The following is an 11,695-nucleotide window of genomic DNA, read 5'->3' as shown; positions in this document are numbered from 1 at the left end:
TACATGGTTCTCTGTAATTCTTTCAACTTTCTAGGCTGGTGAGTAATGAATAGCTTTCAACAATTAATCTGCCAGAGTCCTGATTGGGGTACCACTTTATCAAGTAATTAAGAAAGCAAACAAATGCACAGAATTTATAATTGCCAAGATTAGAAAGGTTTGTATTGTTATTCTTCTCTATCCCTTCTGGCCTTGCTAGCTATGTGGCATGAAGTCCCACTTCTTTAAAGTCTCCAAATTCTCCTTGCTTGCTTGTCAATGAGCCATAGGTAACATGTGAAGACGGGGAATGCGTCTTATTTTCCTCTGCTTTTTGTCAGCTGAGATAATGGATGGTTAAGATGTTATAAACTGCTCATAGGTGATCTCCAATCAGTAATGCTCAGTGGTAATTCTCTCTGACAGACATCATGCACCAAATAGTTTGGAAAATGCCTAAGTGCCAGTTCTGTGGTATGATAGCTAAAGGGATCTGGAGGAAAGGAGAAAAATGTTATAGGGGAGAGGCAAATTTTTTATCATCCTAGTTTTTTACCATATTGAGTATCCCTGAGTATTAGATGCATATGTGTCTAAGTTACTGAATATTTGTGTTATAAATATATATCATAACATGGTAAACCATCTAAAATAGGGTTTGGAAAAGGTAATAATTGTTAGCATTCACGTAGCATTTTGAGGTTTGCCAAATGTATTACATATATTATCTAATTTGACTCAACCTTATGAAGTCTATCATATTGTTATCTCCACTTTAATGATGAGCAAATTAAAGATGAAAGAGGCTAAATTATTTGCTCATGGATACACAACTGATAAACATCTAATAAAAGATTCACACTCAAGTGTGTCTGACTTGGAGTTCAATACTCTATTCACTAAGCAAACTTGATGCCTCTAAGGTAGAAATAGAATGAACTGGGATCTTCGATAGGCTCAGGTGAGGTAGATGATCAACCTATTCTTTGACTTGTGTTCTTAGATTCAATTTCCACTGTGAGATTCCTTATTGACTCAATGTAGGGCAGAGCTGGTCAAGGTTAATATGATTAACAATGTGCCTTGTAATAAGGACTGGGAAGGCTGTGATACAGGAAAATTTAATTCTGAACAGAGCACATGGGAAATGTGATGTTATCCTATTTCTGGGCTCAAAACATATATGGGACTCTGACCATAGTCCCATATTCTACCATGGGATATCAACTCAAGTGGAATGTAAAGAACTTAGTGAGATCTTGTAGCAGCATGCACCCCAGCGTCCCCAGGGTGTCTGCCAACACAGGTTCTTAGATCTGCTTTGATAAAGGAAAGCAACTCAAAATGGGTTAACAAGCTTACTTTAATCAGTCAAACATATATATCGTTTACTTAGTTCAGGGGGAAAAGGTCAGCACCCCGAACTTCAGAGTATACAGACAGAATTATCAAGACAGAGGAACAGATCAAGTAGACAGTTTCCAAATTGTCCAACCATTACATCCATACCAAATCAACATCTGGGTTTCAAATCTGGGTTTTTCAAAGCTTCCCAGAATCCAGATGAAATCACAGAACACTTCTCAAAGCGAGCCCCAAAACAAAGCCTCAAATTAGGGTTTTTATAGCCTTCTCCTGGCTCAGAGAATGTAACAACCTTATTGACCCACTGGCCAATCAAAAAGTATCCACTGAAAAACAAGCCTCCCACCCCAGGCTCCAGGTGCACTTTAGCCTAGGGGCAGGGAAGATCTTAAAAATTCACATTCCCATTACAGATCTAGGAGGACAGTTTTGGTGAGAAGTGAAAGTTTTATGATCCCCATGAAGAGCCATGAGAAGTAGTGATATATAGTGGATAGAGAACTAGCCTGGGATTCAGAAAGACCTGGTTTTGAGTCTTGTCATGGATGCATATTCTCTGTAAGTTGTGGAATATTTTGTCAGGTTTGTGGAGAAAGAAGAACATAGCTTTTGGTACAGTAGGTAGTGTGTTTTTGTACTACTGTCCTTCAACATAAGGAACTCTTTCAAAGAAAGACTTCAATTTCTTCCAAAAAACTCCTCCATTTCTTTTGGGTGTTTGTCTGAATGGTTGCCAGCTACTTCTCTACAGGGCACAGCACCCACTGTACTTTTTTGTGAACTTCATTGGGAGCAGGTCAAGGACAAGCACTTTGTCTTCTATTTTTTTTAGTAACTCACCATGTGGGGATACTTGCATTGTAGGGGTTCAGTTAATAGTGTCTCTCTCTCTCTTTTCCTCAGGATTGGAATTTTAGCTGGGAATTTTGCCGCTTCTGCTCAATATGCTATCTTTTATTAACACTACTTCTTCCCTCACCTTCCTTCTCACCGGTGTTCCTGGACTGGAAGCTTTCCATAGTTGGATCTCCATTCCTTTCTGTTGTCTTTATGTATCTGCCCTTTCAGGGAATGGCATCATCCTCTTTGTCATCATCACTGAACCAAGCCTCCATGAACCTATGTACTATTTTCTCTCTATGTTATCCACCACAGACCTGGGCTTGTCTATCTCTACACTGGTCACCATGCTGGGCATATTCTGGTTCAATGCCAGAGAGATCAGTTTTAATGCCTGCCTGGCCCAGATGTTCTTCATTCAACTCTTCACTGTCATAGAGTCCTCAGTACTCTTGGCCATGGCCTTTGATCGCTTTGTGGCCATCTCTAACCCATTGCGATATGCCACCATTTTAACAGAATCCAGAATTGCCCAGATTGGAGTGGCAATTGTCACACGGGGGACAATCATACTTACACCAATGGTCCTTCTTCTTAAACGCTTGTCCTACTGCCGCAGCCACGTGCTTCATCACTCTTACTGCTTCCACCCTGATGTGATGAAGCTTTCATGTACGGATACCAAAATCAACAGTGCAGTAGGATTAGCTGCCTTGATCAGCACTGCTGGGGTGGACTCCATCTTTATTCTCCTCTCCTATGTCTTGATCATTAAAACTGTCCTCAGCATTGCCTCTCCAGAGGAGCGCCACAAGGCTTTCAGCACATGCATCTCCCACATTGGAGCTGTAGCTATCTTTTACATCCCTCTCATCAGTTTGTCCTTTGTCCACCGGTTTGGGAAGCAAGCTCCTCCTTATGTGCACACACTCATCGCTAATGCTTACTTGCTCATACCCCCAGTGATGAATCCAATCATCTATAGTGTGAAGACCAAGCAAATTCGTAGAGCAGTGCTCAAAGTCCTACTTCCAAAAGGGTCCTAGATCTGACTGAAGCTTCAAACCACTCATTTCTACTCTTTATGGGAAATATTCAAATATGCCGAATGTCCAGTCAATTAAGATGAACTTTTTAAATTGATTTGGGTGACAGCAGAACACCTGCAACATTTCAAAGTGAGATGGGGAATAGAAAAAAAAATCAGTTTCAGTTGGTGGGATAGGTTTCACCCTTCACCCTGTCAAAGACTATGTGACATTTCTAGAGTAATCGATTTCTTAGTCAATCTCAGCTATACAGGACAGGCAAGTGGTTATAGTGTATGATTTGCTAAAATTTAAATTGCTCATATCTTTCTCTTTCCTGTTTCCAGACTTTTATTTAACAATCTTCCTTCATATTAGCAAATGAACATTTTCCATAAATGCCACTTTGTAAAAGTCACAGCTAACCCTTTCCAAATTCTAATCAACAAGTATCTCCTGATAACCTGTTATGTTCAAGGTACTCTCATCATTGTGAGGAACTGTGATGTGTTCGGTGAACTCAAGGAGCTAAGCTATATAATTAGCTGAAATGGAGAATGTAGGAAATGAAGAAGGGTTTGAATGTTGTCCCTGTATGACCTTGGGCAAATCATTTAATCTTTTGGCCTCAATTTCCACATCTGTGAAACAACAGGGAACAACATGACCTCTGTGTTCCCTTACAGCACTAAATTTATGAACTCTGAACTGTACATTATACTGTATCTTTATTATTATTATTACATAGCATGCTATATTATATTATTTTATTATACTATGTTATTACACTAGGTTAAAAGTCTAAAGTATGGATTTAGAATATCCTGGTTTTCTTTTTCTAAGCAACACTTTCTATTTTTCTTTCTTTTGAAGCCAAATCTACTGGTCAAACATTGTATGAATTGATCTTACTAACAGTCAGACTTTGCTAGGGTTATCCAACCATCCATCTATCTACCCATTTGCTTGGTAGTAATATCTCATATTTAAATAACACTTTTAAACTTAGAGGAGTTTACTCACAAACATCCTAACAGTATACAGCATAAGTAATATTAACTATATTTTATAGATGATGGACCTGAGGTTAAATGAGTTGCCCATGGTCACATAGATTTAACTCCACATCTCTTGATTCCAAGTTCAGTGTTGTGTCTACTATACTTCACTCTCCTAGCCAAGGTCACACAGCTGGTAAATATTAGAATTTAACTAACATTTATTAAGTGCCTACAACATCCATTAAACTTCCCCAAGAAATGGCCAAATGATAAGAACATCTAGTTCTCAAAGGAAGAAATTCAAGTTATTTGGTAGATTTACAAGAGAAAGTTTTAGATTCTTAATAATTAGAGAAATACATATGAAAACATTTCTGAAATTCTCACTTATACTTATCATATTGGCAAAAATCCCACAAAAAAGAAAATTACAGTTGTTGGAGGCACTGCAGGAAGGTAGGCCCACTCATGGACAGTTGTATAGAACTAGAATATATGGGTCCATTTATTTAGTAAAGCAATTTGGGGGGAAAAGTCTCTAAAATATGTATTTTCATTAATCCACTGATATAACTTCTAGGCCTATATATGAAAGGGAAGCAAAAGCAAAAGGACGCATGGGGACAAATAATACAGCAGCTTTTTCTATTGTAATAAAGAACTGGGAGGTATACATTGGTTACTCATTGGCTAAACAAACTATGGTATGTGAATGAAATGGAGCATTATAGTGGTATAAGAAATTTTGAAAGGGATAATTTCAGAGAAATTTAGGGAGATTTGTATGATCCAAAGCAGAGAGAAATGAGAAAAAAAAAAACAGGAGAGAAAATGATGGTATCTTAACAACATTGTAAGGAAAAATGCAAAATGACACATTGTTTTTTTTTTTTACATGGCAAATGTGATTTGCTTCTTTGTTGCAATGATAGTGATATACACATACACACATATCCCTGTGTGTATATATGTATATGTATATGTGTGTATGCATGTATGTATTTCATTGGCGGGTTTGACAGGGAGAGAAGAGATAATGATATTTCTACTTCCAAAAAAAAGAGGGTCATTGATACATTTCAAAATGCACAGAAGAAAGTTAAATACAAATGAGCATAACAGTTTTTAAAGTAACATATTGAAATTTTGCATATTTATATGTAAGTACTGTATGTGTATATATTCACACATATACATAAACGCAGATGTGAATACATATATGCACATATGGATATATATATAGAAAAACACATAAGAGCATAAGTGCATGTACATATATACGCACATACATATTAGATACATATAATCAAGTTATAGATAATACAAATTTGTAGTCTATATATAATCCCTGTTTTTATGTTCCACTTTCTCTATGGAACTATTCTCTACGCTTACAGGCAGCTGATGGAGCAGTGGCTAGAGCATCAAGTTTGTAGTAAAAAAGACATAAGTTAAAATCCAGGCTCAGATACTCACTAGCTGTGTTACCCTGGGCTAGTCACATAACCTTTCTTTGCCTTAGTTTCCTCAACTACAAAATGGGCATAATAATAGAACCTACCTCACAGGGTTGTTGTGAGGGTCAAAACAGATAATATTTGTAAAAGCATTTTCGTCCATTTGCTGGCACATAGCAGGCACTATATAAATGCTTATTCTCTGCCCCTTCCCATCCTACCCCTCAGCCGCTTCTTTTTGTTGTTTTTGAAATTCTATTTTTTTTTAAAGCAGCGATACTAGCGCTGAGGTTTGGATATATACAAAGGTAAATAAAACACAATTATTACATTCAAGGAACTTATGGCTTAGTGAAGATATGTTTTACAAAATACTTTTAAATCTTTGTCAATCTGGTGAAACCACTGGATCATTTCTCAGAATGATATTTTTTTAAAAATTGAAGGAATCATTAAACTACTTTTAGAAGTTGGTGAAAACAATAAAAGGTAATCTCCATTCACATTCACAGACTTCTCAACATCTATCTATGAACCGGGTGAGGGTATATTGACCCAAGATTTAAGAGCTTCTTCAAAACATGACTATAATTTTCCTCCTTTATTCATTCATCAAGCATTTACTAATCACCTACTCTGTCATAAGACACTGTATGAGACAAAAGCAATCTTAGTCAACACGTCTAACCTTTTTACCCCAGTGCTAAAACAAAACAAAACAAAAAAACAAACAAACAAGCAAAACCTTCGTTAGCTCTTGTCTATAAAATAAAATTGACCCTGGCATTCAAGGTCTTTCCCACTCTTGATGCACTATGCCTTTCAAACATAACATAGTCTTTACTCCTTCACATATTCTATGGTGCAGGTAAACTGAATGGATTGTCACTCAGTCTCACCCTGTCCTTTACCATCATCCTGGGATATGCCCTGTCTCTCAATCCTGAAATGGCCTTTTCCCACCTGTACATTTCTCGCAAGCCTTCCCTTCCTCAAGGCCTCACTCAGCTACCATTTCCTCTGTGTGTCTACCACAACCATGTCAACTAGAAGAAATTCCCCTTTTCCCTAATATTCCATAACTTTTTATTGGCTTTTATTTTTACACATTTAACATAGTCCAATTTGTATTACACAATTAGGCATCTAGGCGGCTCAGCGGATAAAGTACGGGTCTGAAGGCTTCTTCCAGAGTTCAGATATGGCCTCTGACACTGTGTGACAACGGAGAAGAAAATGACAAGCCATTCTAGTATCTTGGCCAAGAAAACTCCAACTGGGATCCTGAAGAGTTGTACACAACTGAACAACAACAACAACTTGTATCATAGTTAGGCAATGTCGTGAAGTCTAAACTTCCTCCTACTAGTTGACAAATTCCTTAAAGGAAGGGACTAGACTATTATGGTCTGTATCATTATCCTGCTGTTGTTATTGTTGTTCTTCAGTCTTGTCAATTATGTCTGACACTTTGTGACCCCATTTAGGGTTTTCTTGGTAAAGACATTGGAGAGGTTTGCCATTTCCTTTTTAAACAAATTGGAGGCAATTGGGGTTAAGTGAATTGCCCGTGGTCACACAACTAGTAAGTGTCTGAGGCCAGATTCAGACTTAGTTCCCCCCATCCCAGTCCATATCTCTATCAACTGTGCTATCTAACTGCCAATGTCTATCATGTAGGCATCTTTTAATGAATTTTTTTGAATTGGTCAAAGAATTTATGAAGCCCTTACTATGTTCTAGGCACTCTTCTAAACACTGGGGATGCAAAGAAAAACAGACATATGGAACCTGCCCTCAAGGAGCTCACAGTAAAATGGGGGAGTCAAGAAAAAAAATGTCCATACATGTTCCAGTAAATGAATGAAATGTGATGAATTAGGTAACTACAAATATTAACATCATTTTATAGATGGAGTTCGGGATGGAACCATTTAAATAGAGAATGGAAATGAGGGAAGAAGATAAATGGCTTGGTAGTCAGTAGATCTCCATTATGGTGCCAGCTGCGATTAAATATACTGAGTGATTCTGAAAGAGCCACACATTTCTCCAGTCATGTTTTGGAAAATTAATGACACTATGCTGGCCCTGTCAACTCAGAACAATTTTTAGAATTTAGTGAAATAACACAAAATGTAGAGTAGTTCAGGAACTAAAAAATGGGAACTTCTAAAAAAAGACTAATTACCTATAGTATATAGTATAGGCAGAGAGCTTTGTCACTTAACAAAAAGAAAAAAACAACAACAACCTACTTTAATATTATTTATTTAATAAAAGTCCCATGAAAACCCTTTAATGGGAATAAGTTAGGAATGGTCATGCATGCTGCCATTAAGCACTACCCCCCACTCACATTTTACAGGTGAGGAAATTGAGGTTCAGCCAACTGCAATGGTTTGATCAAGGTCACACAACTATTAAGCCTTCTTTGAAAAAAAATGTAGAGTGTAGAATAGATGCTTCAGGATTCAAGAAAGGCAAACTCCATTTTTATTTTCAAATAAAGGAAAAGAATGGAGTCCAAAAACAATAGGCCCTTGAGTATGTCTTCATTTCCTGGTTAAATTTTAGGTTGTCTTATTTCAGGGGTGATAAGTGAATATCTAGGGAAGGATTAATGTTGGGATAGGAAAAAAAAAGAATAAGACTTTATCATGTGCATACTATGTGCAAAATACTGTATGTTAGCCACTGTGTGAAGCACTGAGAGCAACAAATACAAGCAAATGAGAATTTCAGTTGAAAATGGGAAAAATAGCTCAGTAAGGGTTCCAAAAGAAAAAAAAATAAGACTTCATCAAGGACAACATATACCAGATTAATCTAATTTTTTTGGATCATCATACTGATAAAACAGGACAGTGCTCTAGGTATAATTTGCCTGGATTTTGTACTTCATAAGTTATTTTATTCTATCCTTGTCAAAGTGATGAAGAGTTGGATGATGGCACAATTAAGTGGATAAAGAACTGATTGAATAACCAGAGGCAAAATGTAATTATTATTAAATTTGAGGTAAACTTGGAAGAAATGTACAGTGCAGTGATCTGGGACTTAGTATTTGTCCTTGTGCAGTTTAATATTTTAATAAATAATTTTATTAAAAGCATAGAAGTCACGCTTTCCAAATTATCAAATGGCAACAGCTAAGGATAGTTAACAATGGATGACAGGATTTAAAAAGATTTTGATTGCAAGTGGGTCAAATAAATAAAATGAAATTTAGCATCCATTTGTCAATCCAATGAACATTTAGTAAGTACATATTATATGCCAGAAATTATCAAAGGAAAGACAAAAATAAAATGCCCCACAGGAACAACTAGATTACATTTAATTATTGGATACAAATGTTTATAGAAAATTGAATAGAAGGTAATACCTGGGATGTTGATTTTAACCCCACAACTTTGATACCCATCTTCTTCTTTATATTAATATGGCCATCACTTTATTTCAAGTCTTCGTCACCTCTTATCTCAACTATTGAAATAAACTTCCAACTGGACTTCCATTAATGAGTCTCTTCCTTCTCCATTTCACTTTGCATAGACTTGTCCCCTTTTTAATGCTTCCTGACCCAGGAGTCCAGTTGACCGAATCTTATATTCTCTGGCCCCAACATGATCACAAGATAAGGAAAGTCTGCTGTTTGCTTCATTCTATATAATTCTGCATATAAAACAACTGCAGATAGCATCAGACTATAACTGCTTGAGAAACATTGATGTCTTCTTGTTTCCTCTAAGATAACATTCAAAATTCTATTTAAAACCCTTCACAAATCTAACTCTAACCTATCTTTACAGGCTTATTACACATTGATTTTGTCTACAAACATGACTAAGTCTTTCCCATTCTAAAATGAAACAAAACAAACAAGCTTAACTAGGTGCCAGCATTACATTTACTTCTTGTCATGTATCTCTCCTTCCCCACATTGTCGAATTCACCAAAGAAGTCATCTACAGAGAAGACTCCAATTCCTCTCTTCTCCTTGTCTCTCAAACTCTATGCCATATTGTTTCTGAACTCATCACTAAACTGAATCTTCCCTCTCCAAAGACACAAATAATCTCTTAATTGCCAAATGTAATAATTTATTCTTCAGTACTCATTCATATTGACTTTTTTGAAATATTTGACACTATTGACCCTTTCTCCTCCTACAAACTTCCTCCCCCTGGATGTTTTTGGCACTGCTCCCTCCTTGTTCTCCTTCTATCTGTCTGACTGCCCCTTCATGGTTTCTTTTGCCATGTCATATTCACTGACTGGCTTTGTCCTTGTCCTTTCCCCTCTTTTTTTTCTAAATACTCTTACTTCATTGATATACTTACTTCAATGATATACTTCATTGACTTCCAAGAGTTGCATTGACACTCTATCTGGATGACTGCCAGATTTATATACCTAGCCCTAGCCTTTCTGACATGCTCCAGTCACATACTAAAAACTACTAGTCAGGATTAGTTCAAACTAGATGAGCCATGGATGTCTGTAATTCAGTGTATCTAAATTTGAACTTCTTTTCTCTCCAAAATCATCACTTTCATGAAATTCCCTATTTTTATTGCAGATATCACCATCTTTCTAGTCATCCATGTTTGTAATTTTTGTGTCATTCTTTACTTGTTTCCATCACTCAGGCCACAATCAAATCCACTCCACAATTTGGTCAGTTGCTCCATACTCCACCTTCCTTAAAATTGATGAAGTTACATTCCTCAAGCTCATGTAACCTCACTTGCACACTTGTTTACCTTCAGGATCAAAACCAAAGTTTTCTCTTTATTATTTAAAGTCTATCATATACTGTTCCCTTTTGTACTGACTATCTGTGGAGTATACTCACTCTCCTCTCTTTTCCATCTCAGAATCTCTAGCTCAAGTCTCAACTAAAGTACCACCCTTGACTACCTGAGTCTTCCAGATGCTGGAACAGTTTCCTCTACATTTAACTCCAGTGGCTGTGTGACCTAGGCAAGTCACTCCCTCAGTTTCCTCAACTATAAAGTGGAGATAATAATAGCACTTACCTTTTAGTTTTGTTGTGAGGATCAAATGAGATATTATTTGTAAAGCTCTTAACACAGTGCCAGCACATGGTAAACACTATATAAATGTGTATACCCTTCCTTTCCACTTGGAAAGTAACATCTTTTTTTTTTTAATTTTATAAGCAATTGGGGTTAAGTAACTTGCTCAAGGTTACATGGCCAGTTATTTCTGGGTGTGGTGCTGAGTATCTGAGCCCGGATTTGATCCAGGTCATCCTGACACTGGAGCCGGTGCTCTTACTCGCTGAGCCACCTGGCCACTCCTAAGCAATTGGGGTTAAGTAACTTGCTCAAAGTTACACGGCCAGGTGTTTCTGGGTAGGTGCTAAGTGTTTGAGCCCGGGATTCGATCTCCAGGTCTTCTCAACACTGGAGCCAGTGCTCTTACTCGCTGTGCTACCTGGCCGCCCCTAGAAAGTAACATCTTTGAGGGAAGAGATCAAAGAAAGAGGAAAATGTCCCATTTTACAAAATATTCATAGAGGCTTCCCTTTTTGGTGATGGAAACAATCTTTGAACCCAAGGAAATATTCATCAGTTGGTCCATGGTTAAACAAATTGTGATGTATGGTTGTTATGCAGTTACATTATATTGTAAGATATGAAGAAATTTATGGTTTCAAAAAAACAAGGAAAGGTTTGTATGAACTAATGCAAAATGAAGTGAACAGAACCAGGAGAATGCTTTATACCGTCACATCAATAATATAAAAGTGGAGACTTAAGAACTCTGATCAAAGTTTAATGATTGATAAATGATCTGATTTAGAACTAACCATATTTCCAGATGGCTGATAATGAAGAACACTGCCCACCTCATGAAGGAGATGTGATCCTTTTTGGATGTTGTCAATGTAGGACTTTATGTTACTTAACTATAATTATGTGCCACAACACTTCCTTCCTTCTTCTCTTCCTTCCTTCCTTCCTTCCTTCCTTCCTTCCTTCCTTCCTTCCTT

The 11,695-nt window shown here is 37.0% G+C and overlaps 1 protein-coding gene across 1 annotated transcript; it reads left to right on the top strand.

Moving 5' to 3' along the window:
* Positions 1–2,207: 2,207 nt before the first annotated feature.
* Positions 2,208–3,230, top strand: LOC138177695 (olfactory receptor 51F2-like). Its single transcript, XM_069108906.1, has one exon. The coding sequence runs from the start codon at positions 2,289–2,291 to the stop codon at positions 3,228–3,230; it is 942 nt and encodes a 313-aa protein (XP_068965007.1). The 5' UTR covers positions 2,208–2,288.
* The last annotated feature ends 8,465 nt before the right edge of the window (positions 3,231–11,695 follow it).

The sequence above is a fragment of the Petaurus breviceps genome, unplaced genomic scaffold (genome assembly GCF_028583685.1).
Source record: "Petaurus breviceps papuanus isolate PSGF00001 unplaced genomic scaffold, PetGlider_PUasm1.0 90444, whole genome shotgun sequence".
NCBI classification, from domain to species: domain Eukaryota; kingdom Metazoa; phylum Chordata; class Mammalia; order Diprotodontia; family Petauridae; genus Petaurus; species Petaurus breviceps.
The sequence above is the reverse complement of the archived record's forward strand: the minus strand, read 5'-3'. Positions and strand labels throughout refer to the sequence as shown.